Here is a 27,599-nt window from a genome sequence, read left to right as displayed (position 1 = left end):
GGGAATGGACAGTGAGTGGAGAATGCACGCTGAACTAATGACACCTGACCTGAACCCCCCAACTCGAACAGGACACATCATTGGCACACATCGACCATTAACGCTTATCAATGAACACATGTAAGACGCAGAACCTGACAAACATGTGTATGTCAAACAATGCATGACTAAACAGGATTGCAACTGTGTCAATGTGGCTACTGTGTCCATGCACAGTGTAGTATACAAAGCATAAATGGGAGGCTAAACATTGTCGTACAACCACAGTACATCCCCCTCAGCATGCATCATTTCACCCTGCATCATCTATTGAACGCCATCCAGACTAACACACCTCAGAGCAGTATAGTATGCATCTAGATGACATTCGTGCATACGTACAGGGACATATGCATGTCCACACCAAATAGCTGCAGCCATAACTGTGATTCCTGAAGGTGGCAGCTCAGAGTGACACACACCTATTTGTATTTGCTTGCAGGTGATGGAGGATATCCCTTGAGGCCGTGGCTACTTACCCCCGTGTGGAACCCACGGAACAGCCATGAAGAGGAGTACAATCGGGTACACACTCGTACCCATGTAGTGATTGAGCAGACCTTTGGCCTGTTGAAGGCGCAGTTCTGCTGCCTAAGCAGGTCTGGTGGAGCACTTCTTTATAGGCCTGAGAAGGTGGCAAAGATCACCATGGCCTGTGTCATGCTGCACAACATGTGCGTGCGGAGAAATGTACCACTGCCACCTGACATTGATATGCATGCACCGGGTGAGGATGATGAGGATGGAGACGGAGGTGAAGCAGCACCCCTGCCAGTACGTGATGCACAGGATGGCCGTGCAGTACGCCAATCACTGATTCACGAATACTTCTGACCCACAGGGACTTTGACAGACATGATGTGTCAGTGACACACCAGGTCCATGTGGACATGCACACAGGGAATGTTGGGATTTGGGCACTGAACACCGTCATACAATAAATGGATACACACGAAATGAACAATGTCCAGGCATTATGTTTTTTCTCACAAAGGGTGTATTGGTTCAAACTGCAAAAATGTGACAACCCCCCCTGCCATACCCTCCCAGTGAACTCCCAAACCCCCCCAGTGAACTCCCAAACCCCCCAGTTAACTCCAAACCCCCCCCAATAAATTCCCCCAAATGCTCCCATCCACCCCCAACAACATGTGTCCTACTCCCATTGTCCGCCCACACTACTTGGGGACTTCCGCGCCTGCTGCAAGTCGTGGCCGCTGCATGTGCAGCAGGATGGATTTAGTACCTGTGTTATGGCCCCCAGACACTCCCTCATCAGCACTGCCGAGGCATTCACTGCGGCTGTGTTGGCTGTAATGGCGGCAGTGGTCCCCGCTATGGCTGTGGCAATTCCCCGCCTGGTGTCCTCACCATCCGCTATGTATTGCCGCCGGAGCTCCAACATCGACTCCTGTCGGGCCTCCACCCTCGCCAGCCGTGACTCGAGGGTGTTGGTGGGAGCAGGAGTGATGGGGTGTGCTGTCACGGGGCCTGCATTTTCAGTGCTGTCCTCCAGGAAGGGGCTCAGGTCCGAATCATGCAGGCAGGGATCAGCACTGCTGTAGATGGGTGAGGGCTGAGTTTGGGGCTGGGGGGTGGACACGGGGCTTGGGGTGGGTGGACATGTCACTTCTGTGACTCCCTCCTGGTCCACATTCTCCTCCAAGTCATCTTCAGTGGTGGCCAGTGCTTGTAGAGACTCCCCTTCCACTGGTGTGGTTGTGGGCAGCTGGGTCTCGACTGTGTCAGGCACACTGCCTGTAGGCGTGGGCTGCGTGGCTGCCCCGGAGGTGGTGGTGGCAGTAGCCCTTTTCTGTGGGCGGGACGTGAATGCCCCCCGGTGGTGTCTTGGCTGGCATCTTCTCCATCAGTGCCTGGGGGGTAGAAGAGATGTAGGGCGTCAGTGATGGTGTTACATGCCAGAAGCATACTATGGTGCTGTTCATTATTCATTTAATCATGCATTCATGTCTTACAGGTGTGTCATACAGGGTAGTATGAAGGGGCATTTTTCCATTTGCTGCATTGCAGGTGGCATGCCGTTGAGTTGGGGTTTGTGTGATGTATTACATGGGCATGGTCCATGTGTGTTGGCTGTGTGTTGGTTATGGGATTGGCACTCAGCATGCATTTCTGTCTGGCAGGGTTTGGCCCGCCATCTGGACTTGGATATGTTCATGTGGGTGTTGGGACAGGCATTGCCTTGTCTAGACTCTCTTCCACATCACTTGTGCTACATCATGGTTTCCCCTACAGGGATCTTTAGGGTCACTCACCTCCTTCTGGTGATGATGCCGCACCCGTCTCCATCTCCCCAAATCCCTCGATGGACTCTGGATTAATGAAGGTGCTTGCGGCCTCCTCCCAGGTGGTAATTTTGGCAGGAGAGTGGGGACCCCCGTCTGTGGCCATGGCCTCCCTCCTGTTGCTTGCAATGATGTTACGGACCCTAAGGCGGTGGTCCTCCCACCTCTTCTTGCAATCCTTGACACTGCATGGGGTGGTTCCCACAGTGGACACCTTGCGGGCTACCTCCTGCCAGATGTCCTTCTTCTGCTGCTGCACCTCACGCTTCAGATTCTGGGATTTGATGACATCTGCATGTGCGGCAAGGGTGCCCGCAAGCCTACTTAATTCAACATCGGAAAAGCGCTGTTTCCGCAGCCAGGGGGTGGTCTTCCAGGTTGCCTTAGACATTATCGAAGTATTGCCACTGAGCTCTCCAGGAAACGACTGGTGATTTTGGAGGATTGCAATGGATTGTGTTCTTAAAGATGGCCACCGGCCCATTTCCCGTTCCGACGCGATGACGTTATTTCCGGGTCCGGTATTATGAGCCCAGTATTATCATGTTGGTATTACCGGGTCGGTATTTAGGGGTTACTCCTAGGCGGGGGCGGTATCGGCAGGTCCCATGATGGCGCTATCGGGGGGTTGGAGGACCTTTAGCGGCATGCTGGAATGGCCATTACCGCCATGGGGGTTCGTGCATGCTTGCGCACTCATAATCACCCGCTATTAGCGGCGTCATACGAGCACGGACCCGCTCGTTCCTCCATGCCGGTAATGACCCCGTTTTTACCGCACTACTCGTCATGAGGCCCATAGTGTATACTAGGATCAGTCCTCAAATATCCGGATTCTAGAATCGCACATGTTTGCAGCTTGAAGACAAAGTTCCATTCAGTTCATCAGGGCAGGTGATGTGCGGGCACAAGTGATATAAGGTTGCCAGGCCAGATCTATCAGTTCAAAGTTTTATAGGCTCTGTGAATTTGCAGCAAAGTAAATATCACTATTCAAAGGTTCCATCAGAAATCGGGTACAGAAAGAAGAAATCCCTTGTCCACAGTTCACAATCAAAGGTTCCATCTCAAAGTTCAAAGGTAGCCGAAGTACCAGAGCCACGTGCATATGAGGGTCATTATAAAAAAAATAATGACCAGCAGGTGATACCAACAGAGGTCTGTGAATAAATCTGAAAGAAAATTTAAAAGTAGAAAAGACTGAGGTTTCTTTTTGCTGAATTTCAAAAACTTCTTTTGGCTTTTAGGACTTTTACAAAATAATAATGTGGAGCGAGATCCCCACACTCCCCAACCACTACCCCCTACCCTAAGTTATAGCCTTACCCCACCCCCAACTATTTATCAATAAAGATGTGCAAACATTTTTAAATAATTTGGCCCAGAAATATCGGTCATTTCTACCTCAAAATTTTCTGATTTGTTTTTTTCTATGGATACTGATAACAGGGGCCATAACCTACAGGCATCAGTGAGTCAACGGTGGTGGCCTCCTCTCTTTGTCAGCGCACTGCCACCTCAGGAGGGATTCATTGGCGTTGAGGAGACACATTATGGGGTGAGTGACCTGTCCATTTGCCATTTTGTTCGGAGCTACTGATTCTCGGGAACTCTTTCACAGGATCTCAAAGCATACCTTTTGTGGGCTGCGTTGTGAGATCCAGAGGCGTCAGGCACTGAAGGTGGTACGCCAGAAGTGGGGCCCGAATCAGGTTCGCACCCTCGGGGGCTACGACCGACTGACGAAGGAGCTTTAGCAATAGCTCCCACGAGGACCTCACTGTGTGGAAAAGGTTCAGAAGCTGTAGGTCATGGTTAAGCATGTGAACATACCGAGCGATCGAGGGCCGCACCCTCATCCTCTGATACTGGCCGTTCCGTTCCAACAGCACTGGAAGAGTCTGACATCAGCAAACGACCGGTGATGTCACGGGTGAAGGAGTCGGTGGGCTTGGTGGAACTGGAGCCAAGTCAAGGACTATTGGTCACATTGGAGGTGATGTGGAGGTGATGTTGTTGGCTGGGGTGGCGATCTTGTGGCAGTATGCTGCATGAATTAAGGACGGGATCCCAGCATATTTAACAGCGTAGTTAGGAGAACCTGGAACATGCTGTTCCACCTGCTCTGGGGCGTAGATGTCCGCTGATGGACCTTCACCAAAATCCAATCTCCTGGTTGTAGAGGGTGGCAGGACTCTGTTGCTGGTTCAGACAAGGATTCATGGACCTGAGCATGGAGAGATCAGACTGTTTTAATCAACTTGTAACAGTATTGGAGTAACAGATCATCCTCTAAAGGCAAACCTTGGATGTGGGGAACTGCTGAGGGTGTAGTTCCCATTCTCATGGGACAACCTGTGAACATTTTGCGTGCAGGCAATTTGTGTTTATGCTGAGGATTATTGCTCATAGCAAAGCGAGCCAGGGGCAGGGCTTGTGGCCCTTTCAACCTCGTCTCTTTACACCCTTCAGACAGTTTAACTTAAGATTACTGTTGCAGCATTCTACATGTGTGCTAGACTGGGGACAATAAGCGCAATGGAAAGTACTGGTTTATTCCTATGGCTTTGTACACTTCTTTAATAACCTATTCAGTGAAATGGGTGTCTCTGTCACTGTCTATAGTAGGGGCAGTCCAAAGCGGGGTATAAACACAGCAACAAAATTTTTGCCACTGTAATAATGTCGGCCTTCCTACATGCGTAGGCTTCTACCCACCCACAGAACACATCAACCCTTGCCAATATCCCCCCTGCCGCTGCGACTGGTGTCTGGTCCCTTATGAGTCTTACCAGGGCCAGGCCCTCCTCGACCAATCTACCCCAGCACCCCTTAACCAGCACTTGCCCTCTGGCACCCTTTCCCTGACTAACCTGAATTTGGTCCACCCCATCCTCGCATTAGTTGACCCTTACCATTGTTCCCCTGGCACAAGCTCAGGCCCTCCTGGGCACCCCTTAGCACTTGCCCAGACCCTGGAGCCCTGCCTTCCTGCACTTCTCACGTCCCCTCTCCCTTATCCCAGCCCTTCCGCCCTGACCTGTACCCTCCCCCATTGCATTTATTTTCACTGCACTTTCACGGTCAGACTGTCACAAGGTCTAGTAGGACCGTTTATTGTTGTTGTTTCTCTGCTGTCCCCCCTCCCTTCTTGTCTTGTGGCACCTGGAAACATTTGTGTCTAGGCATCATACAAATGTCCAATAAATAAATAAGTTCATGCAAGTGGAGATCTGCATGAAGTCTGTCTGCACATGCAGGAAATGACCCTCTGGCGCTGGACTTGCAGACAGCCTTGTGGGTACTGCTCTCCCAACATAGTGTGTCAGGCATGTAACACAGTTCTAACAATAACCTTGAGCCATAGAGCCTAATCTAGGGGCCGCCCAATCTCAACTCAATCATATGAATGGACTAAGCCATTAGCTTCACGGACCAGGTAGGGGAGTAGTACTTTGGGTGCCACCAGGCAGCCACCCGGGGAACGCCACAGGGTATCAACTACCAACGTAGAGTAAGGTTGGGTCCATATTACCTTTTCAGATTCGGGGGCTTGGCCTTGCAAGGGTGCCAGCTGGAAAGGGAAGCAATCAGGGACTGTAGGACTGCAACACAAAGAATAATATCATTTAAGGCTGCTGATTGAGCTGCGCCATCTACTAGTCTATTTCCTTGGTCTGTGAATGGCTGAGAGGGATCATGTCCTTTACATTTAACAATGGTTACAGCAGGAGGGAGTACCAATGCATTCAATAAAGCCGATATTGAATACTGAATATTGAATACAACATTTTCCATTGAATACTGAGATTCCTGTGGATGTTAAATACCCACTTTGCTTCCAAAGGACACCGAAGTCGTGCACAACCCGTGAGCATACCCAGAGCTGGTATATATCGTGACAGATCTATCCCGGGCCAAGGCACAGGCCCGGGTGAGGGCTACGAGTTTAGTGACCTGTGCGAATTTGGTCTTGGGCTTCTAAGACAGCATGGGGAGTACATGCAGAGTAACCTGAGACTAATTCCCCAGTTTCTGGGACACGGATGCAAGAGCCATCCATGAAGATGATCAGATCTGGGTTCAATAGGGGCACATCTGATAAATCAGCTCATGGTGACATAAGTGTTTCAAATACAACCGGTCAGTCATGTGGTTCCCTGTCCTGCAGGGTTGGCAACAAAGAAGCGGTATTCAGGACTGAACATCTGTTCAATGTTACATTAGCAGCAGAAATGAGTAACTTTTCATATTGAGTGAGACGTGTGTTAGACACATTCTGTGTATTTCCTTTAAGCCAGTGGTCTTCAAACGTTTTTGGCCTGGGCCCCCCTGAGCAAAATGGGAGCAGGCAGGGCCCCCCAAAAATGCTAAATGGACAGTAAGTCCAACTACCTATGAACAATTGTGCGCCGTCACTGCACCCTACTCCCAGTAGTCCCTGGGCTCCCACACATGCTCCCATCACAGTCTCTGGGCTCCCTCATCCTACTACTAGCTCAGTCCTTCGCCCCCCCCCGACCCCACCACAGACCCTGGGCTCTCCCCATCCTGCATTGTAGAGCATACCAAATAAAATTGGGTAAAAAGCCAAACAGTTTGATTGATTGATATTTTATTTCTATCGCGCTCGTACACAAGTGTTTGCAATTGGTATGAAAGATGTCCAGTAAAAAGATACCATTCCTGTCCCCTGGGCCTCGCAGCACCTAACACACACACACAATCAGAGTGATTATGTGTGTATGCAAGGCGCTGGGAGTCCAGGGGGAAAACATGGCATGTTTTACTGGACATCTATTATAGCAGGGATGTCAAGATATACACCACCAGCAGAACAGTGACTACGGCAACTTAGTTTACACAATAAATCTAATCCAAACAAATTCATACGAGAACAGGGACTCAACAAGAATGCATGGTGGTTAGAAATTGGACCTATTGTGATGATAGGGGGGTATTATTGGAGTATCCCCTATAACTACAGCATTACCAATCTCATCAGAATGTAGAATTTGTGGAAACTCAGGCTTTTAGTGTGGAGTGTGATGCTCTTGCGTCAACCAAACATGAAATCCTTTGACCAGCAATAACACAATCAATATGCAGAGCAGTAGAATCAATCAGTATGTGTGGTGCAAGAAGTTCAGACACCTCTTCGTAATCCTAACCATTGGTCTGAAGTGATGCCGGTGGAGGCTGAGACCTAGTCACTCTGCTTGGCGCAGTTCACTGTCCGCCTTGACCTTGATGTGGACACGCTGCTATCCAGTGTCCAAACTCTTTACAGTAGTTACACTGATCACTGTACGTGTTCATGTAATACCTCTCAGCAGTTTGCCCTGGTTCATGAAATTGAGGTGCTCCTCTCCCCCTTCTTCCCAGTGCTCACCCGCGCCCTCCTAGCATAGGGCGGTTCCCTCCCCTTCCCTGGGAAGGTTGTGAACTCTGTATCTGCAACGTCATCAGTTTGTCTTCAGTAGTTTCTTTTTGTCTTTTGACTTTTTCATGGAGGTACTCAGCAGCCAATAAAACCTCTACCAAACCCTTTCCTGTCCATCCTATTAACATTGCTTTAATTCCCTCCAATACCTTAGGTTGCAAACCCATGACAAACTGAGCCACCCTAGCTTGTAGTGCTATAATGGCTGCATCAACGATCCCAGAGTATTATTCAAAACATTGTTTGAAACGTTCAAGATTTTCCAAAAGATTTTCAACATACGCTTGCTTGCACACATTTATTTTGGACCAATCGGTCTTTCGGGGGCAGATTTCAAGCATAGTTTGCACTAGTCTATCAGCAAGTCTCTAGCAGTGGCAGGTTCTTCAGCTGGCCGGTTGAAGTGCACATTCAACTGAGTAAACGTGTATGTAGGCAGCACAACTCGCAATTATTTATTTAAATCAACACACGTGGGGTGATAACAGTCTACAATCTATTATAACCTGAAGCTCATATTGGAACTTAAAGGGATCTTCTCGTGTCTTTAGGGATCTCGGTACAATATTGAACAAATCAGTAGTGCTCCACGGATCATGTGCAGTATCTAAGTTATTGCCACCTGCAGGGAGCTTTCTGAGGGGAAATGCACCAGTACTGGTTTTGGGCGATACATTTGGGAACCGTTTAAACGTGGCTGAGAAAGGCGAAAAAAGTTTGGAGATGGCCTCGTAATTCAGGGGTAAACGGGCCAACCATATTGGGGTGGACTGATGATAGGTTGTACGTTACGTAGAGTCTGGGATAGCCGGTCGATGGCCGGGCACAACATTTTAAATGGCATGAATGTAAGTGTCCATATCTTCAAGCGCTTCCTTTGGTGGGGGCTCCCGTCCGATTACGGTATATAAACATTTGAACCCAGCTTTGTGGGCTGGTACCTGCAGCTTGGAGTACTCGGTTTTCAGGGATTTAACTTGCTCCAGGAGCTTTTCTTGATTGTCTTTCAGTTCCCGGTTCTTGCTCTCAGTCTGACTCTTAGTAGCTTTGGTATACCAGTCTAGATAGCTGTCCCATTGCCGTTAATGTACACTTGTACCTTTCTTTACTAACGCCTTACGTAGGTTTGTTATCTTATCTAAGTCAAATGTGCCTTCCTGGGGGAAGTGTCTAAGTGACTCACTGTGTGTATATTCGTTCCATTTGTCCAGGTACTTGCATGCTTTGGGCGAGTAGTGAGTAAACATGAAGTGTGCTGGTCTTTCTTTAGGAGGAAGTGGCACTTGTTTAGACTGACCTGAACCCATTCTCGCAGGAGAAAGACAAGGTATGCCTTATTATGGATCCAGGTCCGTTTCTAGCTCCACCTGCATCAGGACTCTATTGTGTCCCGTGGCTGGCAGAGTTGGTATGTCTCATCAGCAGCTGACCTCCATTCCTCCCCCGTACAGAAATTTCAGTGACAACTGCAGGTATTGGTCAGATTTCAGATAACTGCTGGTTCACAGCCTATTGCCCCCGTTACACTACCCACAATGCAGAGTGGTATTTCAGCTTGTTTCAGAGACGTGGCTAGGTAAGAGTCACAACTGAGTTGCATATTTAGGGTTTCAAGTATCGAAGTATAGGTTTCGACCAAAATAACCATGAGGCTCTCATCCAAAATATTTTCTTCACACTCATGAGACCACATCTATCCTAGTCCCTAATCCATACTACATACTCTCACAGGTGCAGCGTTCTCATGTCCTCTTAAGGAACATGGATGCACTGATTTTTGCTTTTTATTCTAAGCTGTGGTGGCCAAAGGCTTTTACTTTTCCTTATTCAGATAAACAGTTCTGTAGGCAGGTTACCTTCCCTCCTGTATCCTTGGATATTCTCAGCAGTTTTCAGAATTCTTTAACCAGAGACATTTACCCCTACCCATTTCAAACAATACTTATAGGAGACATGACAATACACTGAGGGAAATGTGTTCACCAACCCACGGGTTCGGTCACCTCTTCATCCGCATCTGCTCTGTCCACCTTCCCAGAGTCTCTGGGCGCTTCCGGCCTGCTCTCCCCCAATGAAATTGTCTCTCCTGGGCCCAAGGGGGATCACTTGGATGTGTGCCCGGCGATCCTTGGACCTGGCCGCAGGGCAGTGGGAATCCGATGTCGCATGCACTAAACTTCATTGACTATTCCGGTGGATTGGTGGATTGGTGAAAAATGTATTAGTAAAAAGCAAACGGGACAGCACAAACCAACAACAGTACGAGACTTTGACACAAGTGAGATCCCCCTCTCTCTGTGCATCGTTCTCCTATACACAAAGGAACACATGCATTTCAATGGAAGGGGAGGTCGAGCCAGGGCAAGGTATTATACTGAAACAATGTTACAAACCAAATGAGCAAGACTCCACTATACAAGTCTTTGATACCAGCTGTGTTCTTACATGTTAAGACAGTGTTATCAGGGAGGATAGCATAACGTGATACATTTAGTTGAGATGAATATACTCCTCAAAGGTTCACACACGGTCTGAGGCAGACGAGCAAACTTACAATATGATGACTTCCATCTACTAAAGATGCTTTTCATAAGAAAGCAGCAGCCTAAAACACGCTTATATATGCTAAAAGGGAAATGCGTCAGAAGCGAGAGGTGTGAAGGCGAGCATAACTACACTCAAAGGCCAGAGCCTTCATTGCAAAGACATGCGCAGTAAAGCCTAAAGCCTCACCTCGCACGGGCATGTTTAAACATGGAAATTTGCAGTGCCAACTCAATATTCTAATGCAGCAGGAGTACATAACATTTTCAATTCCAGAATTTCCCCCACATTACCTTATTATAAAGACTATGGTCCTCATCACGAGTAGGGTCGGTAATGGCGGGATTACCGTTACCACCATGGTGTACAGCAAAATGACTGCCATATTACAACTTTCTGGGAGCGCACACACAATTGGCAGAAACGATCATTCTGTCCAGCGGAATTACAGCGTAAATGAGTTTTGGACAGTAATTCCGCCCGGAATCAGCTAAATTACCATTACCCCCAGCACCTCCATTGCTAATTCCGCCGGCGAAATTACCACCAGTGGAAAAAGCGCCATCCCCGGAACGGGAAACACAGCGGCAGCCATCTTTAACATCAACTCCACTCTGAATCCCCCATTTCCAGTTGCCTTCTGCATCCAGAAGGAAGGCAGAACATGTCACAGTACAAAGGCAAAGGGAAGGTGCCAGATATGAGGCTTTGCAAGCACAAATTCAGCGAGGCAGAGCTGCAGGTCCTCACCTATGAGTTAGTGGCCAATGCTGAAGAGCTGTCTGGCTCTAGGCACAGGAAGACATCTGAGCAGATGAAGTCTGGACCAGCATCCGAGATAACCTCACGGCTGTGTGCACAGTCCCACGGGACAGCAAGGACTGCCGTAAGAGGTGGAATTACCTCAAGGCCAGTGTCCGCAGCCTCCAGTCAAAACACTGGCGAGAGACATCTGCCTTCTGGAGGCAACACTGTGGACCCCCTTGTCCTGACCCTGTGGGAGGAGAAGAAAAGCAGCATCCTCCATATGGATGGGATCAAGGGTGATGGGAGTGCCGGGTTGGAGACAGCAACCAAGGCAAAGCTGGGGAGTATGACTGTCCCTCCCATGACAATGCACTGGCCAAATGACCATCCCATTCATGTCTCACTCAGCATAGATGGGCCCAATGGACAGTGGAATGTGCAACCACATGCTAATGCATCAAAAAGCAATGCCAACACATGCGTATGCAAGGGAAGGTGGCCGACTGTGCACAAACCCATGTATGGTGTTATGAATTTGCATGTCAGCCCATTTTTTTTGTTTTTTTTTACCTTTATAAAGCACTCTAACAGTTCAGAGGCATTGAGGCACTGCAACCATTAGCAGCACCCATGTGTGCTGGAAAGGCCGAGTGCCAAAGTGAATGCCCAGCACAACTGCATGTACATGCCACATCGCTAGCCCAACAGGCAAGGAGCCCCCCTGTATATGGGGTGTACACCCTCAGCAGACACTTCCCCCACCTTGCATAAGCCATAGGGATTGGCCTGCAATTGACCCTGCACATCAGACCACATGTGGGTATGATGACCTTCGACCATGTCAGGGCCACCGACGCCACCACAGCAACCTCCATCAATGCACAGCCCAGCAATGGGGAAAACGCAGAAGAAAGGGCAGGAGTGAGGCGCCAGGGGTCAGCAGTGTCATGCCAGCTGCAGGAAGTGTAGACACTGCCACAGTCCATGCCAGTGAGCCAAGTGGCCCACCCAGCAGCATTGCACATGCCACTGCCAGCACTGCACCTGATGGCAGCACTACACATTCAGCTGATGGTGCTGCACCCCCCGGCAGCTGCAACCGGCACTCCACAGCCGGCCCCTGTGGTTGTGTCCGAGAAGCCAGATGCTGCCACATGGTGCAAATCAATCATGTACCTGCACCCAGCCATCTGCCCCAGGACACACCCTCGTCACCGGAGCAAGACGACCAGGCACATGGGCAGTGTGACCTGGAATCAGAGGGTGTCACTGATGCCAGTGGACCACACGACCGAGGTCACAGTGTTCTGACCCAGCCCTCCCCAAAGCCCACAGGTCATTACACAGCATTATATCGATTCTCTATGGAAGAGGCTGGACACAATGGAGCAGTGGCAGATCAACCTGGAGACAATTGTGGATACCAAATGCTTCATCTGCAAGCAATCTGTAACTGTGCAGGGCGCCTCACAGAGGATTGCAAGGTCCATGGAGCAAGAGCGACGGCAATCAGTGGCAACTGCTGCCCTGACTGTTGTGGGGCAGAGGGTGAGAGCTGACAGAGGGCGTATCGGCATTTGCTGAGTCAATGCAGGCTAGCGTGCTCCTGACCCCTTAGTACATCCAGGAGCCAGAATCTGACCTGTCATCCTCAGTGACCCCCACGGAAGAATCATTAGCTGGCAGCCCGTGGCGCCGCTCCTTGAGAAATGTGGCCTGCCCACAGCCAAAACAGCCTGGCAAGGGCAAGAGGCCCAGGAAATGATTGTTACCACATTACACCTTTTCACTAGACACAAGGATGATGGATGTTGGGGATGGGGAGGTGGGATGGAATGGGTGTTGGGGATGGGGGAGGTGGGTAGGGATGGGTTTTGGAGATGGGGTGGGTATGGGTGTTGGGGATTGGTATTGGGGATGGATGTTTTTTTGGCACTGCACTATTAAATTGTGTGAATGTGATGTATTCAAGATGTGGCTATATACAAAGGTGAGCAGCAGGTGATTATCGATGTGTTCAGAAAGTATTATATTTTCTTGCTGCACCAGACGACTATCCCTTCCCTCCTCCCGGTCACTGTGTACCAGCACTGCACCTGCAGGTGTTGAGTTGTCTTCTGGGGGATGCATGTCCTCATCTTGGGGGACGGGGGGGCGAGGTGGTGTCGGGGGGTCGACATTTCGCCTGAGGCAGATGTTATCCAGCATGGCACAGGCAAGAATTATTTGTCCAACCTTCTCTGGCCTGTGCATCAAGGCCCCTCTGGTCCTGTGTAGACACTGAGAAATGGCCCTTCAGTAGCCCAAAGGTCCACTCTATGCACTGCCTGATGCTTACGTGTTGTGTCTCATTGTAGGCCACTATATGTAGTGTACTTTGATTGTGCACAGGTGTCATTAGCCATGGTAGCTGGGGGTATTCAGAGTTGCATGCAAGGGAAAAGGTCACAGGTGTCCGTCACATTGCATTGTGGATGTGTTGCCTTTTCTAAAGACATATTGATGGACACTCTGTGCATGCTTTTCCATGTATTGTTCTACAACATGGTTGTTAATCCCAGTTACTGAATGCAGAGGGGGGAACATATGCACTGCCGTGTTACACCATGCACAGAGCTCACAACCAGAAGTCATCACTCTTATGGTCTGCGATTGGCATTGCAGAGTGCATGTTGCCTGTGTTGGGCCTGTATGTTGCCATCATGCATGTGCCCTGAGGGGTGATTTGTTCTTGACCGTGTTTGCCTTGTCTGCGTTCCTTCCATTAAGGCTTCATGTACATAGTTCCCAGATTACATGGCATTACTTTCTGCCATTGTTTCATTGTCTTTGTGCAGTGTTGAGCTGTGACATTCAATGTGTAGGTATGTGTCCCCCTGCATTGTGGTTCCTGCAGTCCTCTGTGTGTAATGCTTGCTTGTTGGGGCAAATATGCATCGCTGATATACTCTTGCATTGTCCTGTATTTCATAGTCCTGTGGGTTGGTGGCTGTCATGTGTGGGGTGAAAGGGCAGGTCCTGTATGTTCGGGGTTTTGACAGGGCATGCATTGATCAGTTCACATTGAATTTCACTGGTGCTGCGAGATCAGTTTTTGTGATGACACTTTTACTCATCCAGTATCTATGTCTGTTGGCCTCTGTATTCAGGCAGTGCACTGTTCCACAGGACCAAGCATTGTGTGTGGAACCAGGGAGCGGATACAGCAGTGTGTGATCACGAGGTCGGCATCCCAGGTGACCTGGACATTCATGGATTCATGTAGTGATACTGCTTCTTGTTCTGTTATGCCTCTTCCGATGCTTGGCAAGAAACCAATGCTACAACGTTCAGTCCAGAGCAGCAATTACATTGGGCAGGTGGGCTGCTGCGTTGTCATGCGCCTGTTCTATCGGCTTATCTGGGACCATTAGAGGCGGGTCCGCCATTAGTATGTGTCATCACGCTCCTTGTGCACCATTCAGCGGACTAGTTGTTTCTAAGATAGTCACCGATGGGAGTTTAAAGTCCTCCTCCTCCCGACAGCGGCCGCGTTGCAACTTCACCAGAACCTCTCCTTTTGGTTGTTACACTTCGTTATTTCCCTTGGCTTTGGTAAGCCTGCTATCCTTTGTCCTCTCTGCCGCCAGGCAGCTCTCTTTGTCTCTTTCTGTTGGCCCTTCTCCTGTGTCTTTCTCTTACCGACTGCTGCACCCGCGGCTCCCGAATTTTGCATTGATCCTCCTCCCGTCAGGTTCTTGGCCGCTGGTCTCATCTCTGTTTCGCTGCTCCTCTCTTTGGCTGCTTACTTCCCGACTTCTCCTGTGCTCCTAGTTCTTCTCAGCTTCTTCTGTTGTTGGACATCTCTTCCCTGCCATTATTTCCCCGAAAGATTTGGACTCCTCACTGGATCTATTTCTGCACTCATATCGGCCAGTGGGATGGATCGGTATACATATACATGTAAGGAAACGGATTACACAAACTCCAGACGGCAATAAAGTCCTCAGTGGGTTTTTGCCTATCAAAGGCTTTTTCCCCATCTGGCTGCTGCAGGACCGGAGCCACTGGTCTTCTGGTTCTTCCGCAGACCATAGTGGCGTCATCCTGCGGTAGGCCATGTCTACATAAAAAGAAAACTGACCTGAAATACTGAGGAAGAAAGAAGCCACCTGTGGAGGAAACCAGCAGCTCAGGCGAGGAGTTGGGCCTCAGTTCGGAGCATAGTAGTGATTCTGAAATGCAAAGAAACAGGCCTTTTTGGCATTAATCTGTGCTGGAGTGGTGAACAGGGAGATGTGCCAGGAGGCATGGTCCACGAGTGCTTCCAGCACTTGCACAGGCACATATGAAAATGTGGGCTGGCACATGCCGTGCAGCATGTCCAGAGTGTGCTGGCAGGTGCCAGTTCTAAGAAAATGAAGGAACGTCACAAGCTTCAGTAGTGGGGGTAAGGCAGTTCTTATGTTAATCCTGCTCTGTATGTCGTTATGGATCAGGACGAGCGCTCTGAAATCGTCTCCCTGTTCAGCCGGTACAGGGTAATCGGCTGGATATTAGTTAATGTCCAGGCTGAGGGCCTAACCCAGGGAATGTGCCCTCACCTTGCATGGCATCTCCTCCTGTCTGCGCCCTGTGCTGCTGCTCCTGCTCCTGCCTCTGCAGCCTCTAAGGGAGGAAGGAGGAGTTGCATGTCCCAATTAGCGATAGCTAGTGGCAGCATGGTGTTGGAAAGTGTGTTTCGGGCAGGTGCTGGCCTTTTGTAGTCTTTCAGAGTGTATTGGGTGCACCTGTGACTTGTTTTTCATCACCTGTATGCATTTACCTCGAGCTTTCAGGTGACATACTACTGCATTATCCTGCTTGTCCGATTTCTGTGCATTGGTGACGGTCATGTGCATAGTGAGAGGGCAGGTCCTGCATGTACAAGGCTTTGACAGGGCATGCATTGTTCAGTTGTGGTAATGTCACTCCCTTTTCACTTTGCAGTTCACTGGTGCTGTGAGATCAGTTTTTGTGATGGCACTTGTATTCACCCAATATCCATGTCCGTTGGCTTCTGTATTCAGGCAGTGTGCTGTTCCGTAGGACCATAGCATTGTGTGCGGAACCAGGGAAGCGGGCACAGCAGTGTGTGATCACAACGTCAGCATCGCAGGTAACCTAGACATTCATGGAATGATACTGCTTCCAGTTGCAATATGCTTCTTCGAACCAACATCCCTTTCAGGTGGAGGTAAATACACTGTGTTTTTGGCAGACTTAACACCCATTTTCGGTGTATTTTCAATGGTATTTTGACTTATTTTATGACAGAAATACCGCTTTAAATCTTGGCTGTAATTCCACCGGCAGAATTAGCACCGGGTCTTATTTTGCCAGATGTTGGCAGTAATTCCACCAGTGGAATTAGCAACAACTCCTTATTCAGCAGTATATTATATGTGGCAGTAATTCCGTTACTGCCACATTTACCCAATACTGCCGAACTCCTAATGAGCCCCTATGTTTTTACAAATACACTGTGTGGACTTTTCCTTATTGTGTGTTCATCAAAAGTGTACATTAATCCTGCCCTCGTCTTGGGAATAGTTGTTTTGACTGCTCAGCCATACCCCCTTGAAGAGTGAGGATGGATAATTTAGAGAAAACACCATTTAAACCAAGATAGTTTGTTATATCTGGGCCTTTGAAATAAGCCCTAAATAAAACATCCCTAACACATGTGTAGAAAGCAGCCAGCAGTTCAAGGGGTATAATGTTGATAACTCCACCATTTTTGGCCAGTAAGCACATCTCTTCCCCAAAAGAGGCGTTCACAGATTCATTCCACATACATGACGGAAGCCATTCTGGTTGTCATACCAGTAGGTTGTTGTGCACAAAGTATGAATTGGAGAGTCAATGTTTTTCAAGGAGTTTGGCTAGGAAGGGAAGATTAGCGATTGGGTGGTCATTACTTTGAGATTTAGCAATATCTGTTTATAGAAAGAGGGCATGGTGTCAGAGGCCAGTGAAGAGTTTGGAAGGAGCCACAGTGTATTGGCCAGGATGGAGGAGGGCATGGATCAAGTGAGGATCCTGATAATTTTGGCAGTGGTAGGATTTCTTGGCATTTGTAATTTGTTTGTGGCCTCTGTGACAAAGAGACTCTGCGGTCATCACCACATCAACCTGGGAATGATATCCCCAGCTCCATGAAGCCAGTAGGATGCCTAACATTCTTAAAGACCAAACAAAGGAGGACTAATAATAATGCATAAGGGAAAGAAAGCCGCCACATCAGGGGAAACTGAGGCTGAACTAGGTAAACATTAAGAAGGCTGCTCCCTCTTACAAATAATGTAAGTTAATCTTGCATCAATCCAACAAAGCAGTCAATGAAAAGCAATCAATCCATACCCACCCCCAGACAAATGGATCAAATATAGTGATATTTCAGAGTTTTAATCCATAGTGTAAATATGTTTATTGCATATAAATGAATCGCATGTTCCATCATCAAATTCCGACGCATTGTGAAAGTCGCAAAAGAACAAAACATAAAACGAGCATACAACTTAATGAAAAGAAATAAAACACCTAAATGTGAGGTCAACGATATAGCTCAATCAATGAAGAGCGGTATTTATCAAATTCCTTGTCATAATTCAGAGCTCCTTTAAGCTGTTTCAGTGCTGGATAGCAGTTTTGAAGAGCACTGTCCGCAGGACACACACAGATTGAAATTGAGAACATGATTCAGCTCTTGGGCCCTGTGCAATATTAAGACTTCCTATTCCGGCAACAAGCAGGATTATCTTCTTCTTATTTCACCAAATTGATTTCTGGCTGAAACAATAAAGTTGAGTACTAAGTTATAGCCGTTTGACTTTCCTCTGACTCACTTGATAACAAACGTATTTACCGATTTGTTTTGAAAATGTGCTTCCATTAAAATATGATATGGCTGTTCTCCATTTGACTGGAGCCATGAAATAAAATTGTTTTTTCATGCTGCAGCTGCACAGATATCAACCCTGAAGCAACGGCCTGCATTGTAGAGACCGCGCTGCGGAACAGTGTCCACATTCAGCCATTAATAACTGACCTGGTAAGAAGAAAGAGCATTCCGTAAATTGTTTATTCGCTATATAGCAAACTCTTTAAGCATTCAAGAGACAGAAATGTGCATTTGTTATGTAACACATACAGTTAGTCTTGAGCATATAAGAATAGGAACAAAATACCCCAGTCTCATAATGAATCTTTGACACCTGGGGTCTCCTACTTTAGTTGACCTCTTCCCCACCAGGTCCCAAGATGATCAAGGATCTGTACTCCAGGCAGTGGGTACTTTCCTCATCAACTAGTGGGAGCTACAGAGCCATTAGGAAGGTAAGTCACCAGGGAGAATCATTTGACAGACAAGCCAACCTTTGGATGGGGACACAGTTCTGCAATGGGCTCAAAAAACACATGACACAAGAGGTTTGATTTTATAAGCAGGTGAGGAATGGGATACAAGTCTATGGGGTCAATATTTCTCCTTGGAAATGTCTTGGGTAAAAGGCGGCAGAGTTGGTCAAAATAAATTGTTGGAAATCCTTCTCCATTGGGGATACTGGTCCTCATCAGGGTCTCTAATTTGAATACAGTATCAGGGATATAGCGTCCCACCACTTAGTTCCACTTGTCCACTTCAGATCAATATAGCACAGTGCTTACTATTTGTAATCCTGCCAGAAGGATAGTGCCTGACCCACTTATTCCTGATTTTGGGTGATAGTTCCCCAGATCACGGTTAGGTGGTAAAGTGCCCTTCCCACTACTAATTGTTCTGCTGCCCTTCTCTTGCCTAAGGGAAATGGTTCTAACCACTTCTAACCCCTAATGGAGGTGGTGAGCTTCACACAAGAAAGCAGTTTTCAGGTTTCAAACGGGGCCAAATCCTAGGTAATTCCCTTACCTTTCTCCACGGCAGTTTGGGGAGTCTGCCCAGTTGCCAGAGGAGACCTCCTCTGGTCCCCTCTCTGGCTCTACTGCGTAGTGGCTACCAACTGGACGGCTTCCTTTCCTGGTGCACCTCCCATTTCTCCCCCTCCTCTGGTTTCACTGGCTTCACCTGCTTCTCCCTCTTCCACCATTTGTGTGGCCTGTTTTACAGGTCCTTTTGCCTAACTGCCCTCCTACCACCAATTAACATTGCTCTTGCCTCCTCTGCTATTTGTGGGGCTTTCACGTTGATCACTTTCATTAGATCCTTTACCCCTCCCTCTGCGAGTATGAAGGTATCCCAACTGTTAAACGACCTGGCGGCACCCAACTGCTGCAGTGTTCTTTCACGGCTGTCCAAGTCTTATCTACTTCTGTGGATACCTCCTCCGGCTCTTCCTGATGGTGCACAGGCTGTAGTCTTTAGTGTTGGCATAGATTGCCCAAGCAGGGATCCAGGCTTGTGAGCGGGACTCCTTAACCTCATTCTGGTATTGGCAATAGATTTGTAAAGCTGACTCATTGCCTCACGTCTGTGTGTTTTCACTCGCTATGACGGATATTGTTCGGCATATAGGATCCTGGTTTTGGGTCTCTGGCCGACCCCCCCACCCTCCCAATGCCCTGATTACTTTAGGCAACTCTTCTGACAGTCCCTCCGAGTTCATAGGGCTTGGAGCTTACTGAACACCTGAGCATTGCTAACACTCAAAACCTAGTATGGGTCTGGGCAGGCTGACGTTCACAATTCCAACTAGGTGTGACATTGCGAACAATCACAATCCTGTCTGGGGCAGGCTAATGTTGACTATTCTAACGAAGTGTGGCATTGCTAACATTCACAATCCTATCTATAAGTGACGCAGGCTACTGTTCACAAGTCTAACTAAGTGCGGTATTGCTAACAACTACAATCCTGTGTGGGTTTGGCGTAGGCTAATGTTCACAATTCTAACAAAGTGCGGCATTGCTAACAATCACAATCCGGTCTGGGTTTGGCCTAGGCTAATGTTCACAATTCTAACGAAGTGCAGCATTGCTAACATTCACAATCCTTTCAAGAAGTGACGCAGGCTACTGTTTACAAATCTAACTAAGTGTTAATGGCATTGCTAACATTCATGGTTCTGAGATAAGCTAATGTTGAGTGGCAGGGTTTTCGGGTGTAGAATAATTGCTCTACTCCCCGCCCATGCCACACTTTCTGTAAATGTACTAGATGTAAGGTGTGTGACTATGCAATATCCATGTCTACTTTTAAGCATCCGGTAATAGGAACCCCTTTCTCAATTTGCAGTAACATAAATTGCAACACAGATTTTGTTGTGTATGTGCTTATTTGTTCCTGTTGAAAAATGGTACGTTGGCAGCACTATTAACTCAGGATTTTACAACCTTTCCGGGCAATTAAAAAAAAGGATTGTTCATATCCTATTACGAAACATTTCCATGAGTTTCATAATGGACAGTTGAATGGTTTTCAATTTTTTGGAGGAGCACATATCAGGAAGCATCCCTGTGGAGGTGACCGGACACTACAACTGAGACAGCGGGAGACCTAATTGGTCATTGACCTTCAAACCAAATTTCCATCAGGACACAATGTGGATGAGGAACTTTACACTTTTATTGGTGTTTAGGAATGTCAGGATTGTTTGTATTTTATCTGCTTGTGGTTTGCTTTTGTTTCTGTTCTTGCATTCAAATCTATTGTTCAACAAATCATGGAGAATGATGCTGGACCTACAGCATTAGTGTCATGATGCCAAAGCGCGTGATGCCAACGCGCGCTCTCCCCTTTACCCCTCCATACATGCCGGCTGCCTCACGCACTCCGCACTTGTCCCGTTTCCAGGTAGCAGCGTGTCCTTTGTTTAGAGCTTGGAAGGCGGATGGATGGTTGCCATGGTCACAGTATGCCTTCCATTCGCACGGCTTGCCTCCCTCGCGATTGGCCAGTGCTCGCGATCACGTGATGCCGGCTCTGAGCGTACGATGGAAACACACCGTTCCATTGGACAAATAAAAGACCTCCACACTTCCGTGTCGGTGCTTCTGATTGTTTCTTTCCCCCAGAGCCCGTATTGTGCTTTCCTTGTTAACTACCTTGATTGATTCCTGGATCCTTGACCTCGGCCTGCTTTCTTGACCGTGCCTACGCTTCTTGGAATATACTGCATTGCCCACGCCGTTACCGACCTTACCTGTGACTGGATTGATTACAGATAACATTCTGCTTTTGTCTACACCCGCCCGGATACTTGAATCGGTCTGCTGTTTGGATTGCTATCATAATATCACTGTCTCAGCCCAACCGTGTACTGACCAAGGCCTGCCTCTGATTACTGGACAGCTGTTGCCTATCCCTTCCTTATTTTAACTCCTGTACTTCTTACCCATTTCATACTCACCTCACCTTCTGCATACACATCCTGCAAATCTGCCAATCTATCCTTTCCCAACCTCACTTCCTCTTACACTTAAGAGCCTGGCACATGAACTTTTGGACGCTATCCTGTATATGTGGTGCCACAAACTGACTCCACTGCGTTCCTTGTGCCGCCCGGGTAGCCCCTATACTAACCCTCCCTCCTCCTTCGTTTTTCCCTCCTGGTGTTTGGACTTCCTTTACTCTGAAACAATCACACAACCTGGTAAGCCTTTTCTCCACCATTGTCCTATTGATGTTCAGTCCTTACTTGTGTTTCTGCCTCCCTGGGGGTTCCCTTGACTAAGTTCTAGTTACTGTGCTTTTCTCCAGCGGCAGAACGTGTGGGGAGTGTGTGCATGAGTTATTTCAGATCTTGATCCCTCACCTCTCAGGTTAATGTCTAGACTTCCACTCCTTTCTGAAAAGTATTGTACTATCTTCTCCTAACTCGACTTCCGCTTGTTTATTCAGCTTGCTGTGGGAACACAGGGAGTCAAGGTCTCACACCCTTTCAAGCAATTAACCCATCTGGCCTGGTGGTTCAAACAGGCAGTAGGGTGTATTGCTGGGAAGGTTCCCTCAGGCCCGTAGGAAGAGAAGAACAGGCCAGAGAAGGTCTAACCAAGCATCCGTGAGATACTCCCAGTGGGTGAGTATTCAAGTCTCCCGGTGAGTCTCCATTGTTTATTGGTGTATTGCTCAAAATCTGATAATTAGGTAGTCCGTGTTCCCCACTGGGGTATGAATTTCGAAACTATGTTTCTGATGTTTGTTAATCTGCTTAGAATCACATGCTGTGCATAGGTCCGACATCCAGTGGTCACTGCAGAGTATTGCATTTTGTTTTTCGTAGTCGAAAAGGGCACGTCGACAAGGCGTGTCTGTAACACTATCCCTATAGTGACGTGCGTTGTACCCACAATCCCTCACGCGTCGAGGTCCCTCAGATTGTTTTTTTCCGCCCAGTTACTGGTCGCCTTTATGCGGAGCTCCTCGAGAGACATTGCCAAATCATTCCTTCGACCTTTGGTCGTTTAATATTAATAACATAGATCCCTCCCTCGACGCAGAACTGTTTCTCCGCCGAGCAAGATCTTCGACGGAAGGACGAACGGAGGAGATCCTTCGGCGCTGCCGAACACGTGGCCTGGCCTCGCCGGCCTTACACAGTAGGGTGAGTGGGGTTGTGTGTGTCTTTCTTTTCTCTTTGAGAATGCCTTTCTCTTTCCCCTCCCTCTCTTCCGAGGTCGTAATCACACTTCTGGCCCTCAGCTATGGAGAGGACGCCCTTTAGGTTTTGCCCGCTTTGCAAGGGTAAATATACCTGGAAAGATAAGCACAAACAGTGCAACCGTTGCTTGCCCCTCGATCACAAGGAGGACGGCTGTGCGGCCTGTAAGTTACTGAAGCCCAAAACCTTAAAGGACCGCAGGGTCAAAAGGTGGGCGGCCTACGCCATGTCTAGGTCTGACTCCTCGCACGCTGCCGCCGCCGACTGTAATGAGGACAGTGATTACACGGCCCCCGTAACGGAGGTTGTAGACCTCTCAAAGGAGCGTTCACGCTCCTCATTGTCCGCCCCCGGCCCCGACAAGGCCGGCTCACGCCCAGTTTATGGGGATGAACACCCCGGCGACAAGGACGCACACAAAAAAACAAACGCGACAGGCATCCGGGCATTCTAAAGATAAGGGCGCTAACACCAAATCCTCCGGCGACGCACCTCGTAAGAGTGCTCACGTTGCCAGTAAAGACTCGACGTTACCTAGTGCGACGGCGACCGATCCCTCGGCAGAGAGAATGATCGCCGAAATTCTTGCGCGTATATCCACTAAAGACGGCCAGAGACGGACGGCGAGCGATGCACCGAAAACCACGCATAAAGCCAAAGAAACGCCGAAGGCGCAGGAAAACAGGTCAGGACAGCTCCCGCCGTCGACGGAAAGCCCAAGCCTGCGAGAAGGCTTCTCAGAAGGCGACGGTTCGCTTTCTTCGACGTTATGGGACAGAACCAGGCAACTACAGGGAGAAGAAAATCCTTTTTCATTCCCAGACCACTCTGGCCTACCTCAGTGGACCTTAGAGAAGTTCCAGTCCTGTATGGATAAAATAGATAGGTTCATGGCCATCCCAGAAAATAGGGCACCCAAGAGACCAAGGGAGGCACCCCAGGAGAGTCCAAGGGTTAAATACCCAAGGTTCTATAACCCCATACAGGAAGACATGGACTCCTACGACCTCACTGAGGAGGACACTCACTTCCAGCAGGAAGATGAGTTCATTAATGATGAAGATCAACAAGAAGAAGGGTTTTATGAGGACACTAACATAGGTGAGGAGGGGTACGAGGAGGACACAGGCGAGGGTGACCCAAATCCCTGGCAGTCACCAGCTAGGTCTACAGACACAGACAGTATAGTCATCAGGTCTACTGAAACTACACCAGTCAGGAACCCTTCGCCTGTTGATGATCAGCCCACCTTCAATGCGCTACTGAAGAAGGCAGCAGCACATTTCGAACTCGAAACTGGGGAGGTCACCCCAGATACTGACTTCGTGGAAAGGATTATCAAGGAAAAACCTCCCACTAGCCAAACAATTCCCATCCTCGCCTCAGTTAAAAGACGTATTACCCCCTCACTGTCCACTCCGGCACTGGTGAGAGGGGTCAATCCGAGAATTGAGAAATTGTTCTCACCCTCTCAGTCAGGGCCACTATATATTAGGGGTCATTCAATCCCGGACTCCTTAGTGGTGACCAACACTAGGAAGAGGGCTGGGGTCCCACTGTCTACCAGCGAGGCACCCCCAGATAAAGAGGGGAAGAAGCTTTATGCCCTGGCCAAGAGAATCACCACCTCTGCAGCATTCTCAACTAGAATTGCCAATAATAATACATTATTGGCAAGCTACGCTGATGCTCAATGGGGAAAGCTTAAGCAGGACATCGAAGAGGCCCCTGAACCCCTAAAAACTCGATTATTGGCTACAATTAATGAAGGCTCTCTGGTCAACCAAAGCATCGTTAAGAATACCCTCGATGCAGCAGAGACGGCTGGCCGTACTTTGGTACAGGGAATTTTGCTGAAGCCTCACGTCTGGCTTCGCAATTCCAGGTTTAAGGCAGAAACGCAAGCGTCCTTCATTAATAAGCTCATTGAAGAGTCTAACCTCTTTGGAAAGGCAGTTGACGACGCTCTGGAGAATGCGAAAAAAGAATTTGACACCATAAAGGCCTTGGACCAAATCTCAAAGCCCCCTAACAGGCGGGGATTTGGTAACAAACGCTTTTTTCGTGGCCAACGCCAGCAACACAATCAGCAACAACAGTATTCTGACAACAACTACCAAGGTAATAGTGGCCAGTACAATCAGAGAAGTCAGCGCCGTGGCAAGGGGAGAGGCCGGGGTTCCACCCCTAGAGGCTCCCAAGCCACCAACAACACCAAGTGACGCGAAGATTCGGGTCCCCTCCCATGCATCGCCGGTCGGGGGCCGGTTAACATCCTTTCTTACAGCATGGGAGGGAATAACATCAGACCGCTGGGTACTATCCACCGTAGCCCGCGGCTACTGTATAGAGTTCAGCAGTTCCCCAACATACAGACCCCCGAGGGGACGACGCATGACACCAGAACACCCTTCGCCATCCTTCTCCAAGAAGTGGACCAGCTGCTGGAAAAAGGAGCTATAGAGGTTGTGCCTCTATCTCAGGTAACGGAAGGTATTTATTCAGTGTACTTCCTTGTACCCAAAAAGGATCTAAACATGCGCCCTGTATTAGATCTGCGCCCAGCAAACAAGTTTGTCAAACCCCAAAAGTTTCGTATGGTGACCTTACAGGAAGTGATCGCACTGCTATCACAGGGAGATTACATGACAACACTGGACATGAAAGATGCATACTTTCATATTTTAATGTTGCCAGCGCACAGAAAATACCTCAGGTTCATGATAAAGGGCAAACACTACCAGTTCAGAGTGCTACCCTTTGGCATAGCATCTGCACCAAGGGTATTCACGAAAGTACTGGCAGTGGCAGCGGCCCACCTGTGCAGGTTATCCATCCCAGTATACCCTTACCTTGACGACTGGTTCATAACAGGGGATTCTTACGAGACATGCTTCTCAAACACCCAAAAGACTGTAGACCTTTTGTTCCAACTGGGCTTCTCCATCAACTAGAAGAAGTCCAGCTTAGACCCCAGCCAAGTCATACAATTCCTAGGGGCTCTAATTCGAACAAAAGACGGCCTCGTCTTCCCCTCCAACGAGAGGGTCCAAAACATGCTGTTTCAGATCCCCCAATATGTGGCAGGACGAGAGGTGACGGTGCGCAAAGCGATGCGCTTGCTAGGAATGATGGCGTCGTGTATTTATTTGGTATCTCACGCGCGCCTGCGCATGCGCCCAATGCAAGAGTGGCTCAACAGCCAGTGGTGTCAGGCCAGCGGACAATGGGACGATCTAGTGGTGGTCTCACAGGCCTTGGTTCTCTCGCTACGGTGGTGGACAAAGGAAAACCTGGTAATAGGGAAACCTTTTGCCACACCCGCAGTGGAAGCCACTCTAACCACAGACGCATCCCTCACAGGATGGGGGGCTCACCTATCCCATCAGACTGCTCACGGAGTGTGGACTCCGAGCGTAGCATCCAAGCACATAAACCTACTGGAGCTACTGGCGGTGTTCAAAGCACTAAAAGCCTTCCAAGAACACCTACAAGGGAAGACAGTGATGGTCCTTACGGACAGCACCACAGCCATGTACTACATCAACAAGCAGGGGGGCACCCACTCTCCAGGACTGTCCAAGCTGTCCCAGAATATATGGAAGTGGGCTCTCAGACACAACATGTTCCTACTGTCACGACATGTACCAGGGGAACTCAATCTGCTAGCAGACGAACTCAGCAGAGACTTCCCTCTGCCCTCAGAGTACGAATGGCGGTTGCAAGAAGACATCGTTTTCGACGTCTTCACACAATGGGGATTCCCAGAAATAGACCTGTTCGCAACTCTGGAGAACTCACAATGCCAAAGTTACGCCTCCAGATACCCCCAGAACCAGTCCAAGGGGAACGCTCTGTCGATTCCATGGTCAGGGAGATTTGTTTACGCTTTTCCCCCGACTCCCCTTCTCAACAAGATTGTGCACAAGATGCACCAGGAACAAGTCACCATGATACTAGTGGCCCCTATGTGGGCCCGGCAGCCATGGTTCGCTCCCTTGATGGAGATGTCCCTATCTCCCCCAGTGAAACTTCCCTGCCCGTACAACATGCTGTCACAGGACAAGGGCAGGACACTGCATCCATGCCCTCAGAACATGAACTTAGCAGCCTGGCTCCTGAGATCATAGAGTTTGGACATCTAGAACTCCCGCAGTGATGCATGGACATCCTCAGGGAAGCCAGAAAACCTAACACTCGCCACTGCTATTCTAGCAAGTGGAGAAGATTTGTCATCTGGTGTACAGGGAAAAGCATCAACCCGGTTGACTGCTCACCCACACAAATTGTTCTGTACCTGACCCACCTATTGGACTCAGGTCTGGTGTTCAATTCTATTAAAGTCCACCTAGCGGCACTTTCTGCATGCACCACTTCCCAACTTAAAGTGTCGTGGTGGAAAATCCCAGTCATCAAAGCCTTCATGGAGGGGGTAAAGAGAATACACCCTCCGATAGCTACCCCAGCTCCCAGATGGGACCTAAATGTGGTACTTACCAGACTCATGGGCTCGCCCTTTGAACCCATGCACAAGCGAACTCTTAATCACCTTACTCTTAAGACTGCTTTCCTAATAGCTATCACCTCCATTAGGAGAGTAAATGAACTACAGGCTCTTTCAGTTCTAGACCCCTTCGTAACAGTTCACAAAGACAAGGTGGTTCTACGCACACACCCAAGGTTTGCACCGAAATTCATCTCGAAATTCCATGTGAACCAGTCAATAGAACTACCAACATTCTTTCAAACCCTTCCAATCTGGGAGAAAAAAGTCTGCATACACTCGATGTGCGCAGAGCTGTCATGTCCTACATGGAAAGAACCAGACCACTGAGAAAGACTAATCAGTTCTTTGTCTCGGTGGCAGCAGGAAGATAAGGAGATGCAGTTTCAAAGTCCACTATA

The 27,599-nt window shown here is 48.6% G+C and overlaps 1 protein-coding gene across 6 annotated transcripts in view; it reads left to right on the top strand.

Annotated features, from left to right (window-relative positions):
• N6AMT1 (N-6 adenine-specific DNA methyltransferase 1) overlaps positions 1–27,599 on the top strand; it is a 454,595-nt gene that overhangs the window by 297,378 nt on the left and 129,618 nt on the right. For all 6 annotated transcript variants that reach the window (XM_069629785.1, XM_069629784.1, XM_069629788.1 and 3 more), the window contains one exon: positions 18,061–18,151. In XM_069629785.1, the coding sequence (XP_069485886.1) occupies positions 18,061–18,151 (91 nt within the window). The remainder of the gene's footprint in view (positions 1–18,060; positions 18,152–27,599) is intronic.

The sequence above is a fragment of the Ambystoma mexicanum genome, chromosome 12 (assembly GCF_040938575.1).
Source record: "Ambystoma mexicanum isolate Mex_15411 chromosome 12, UKY_AmexF1_1, whole genome shotgun sequence".
In the NCBI taxonomy this organism is placed as follows: Eukaryota; Metazoa; Chordata; class Amphibia; order Caudata; family Ambystomatidae; genus Ambystoma; species Ambystoma mexicanum.
This window is presented reverse-complemented; position numbering and strand designations above follow the sequence as displayed.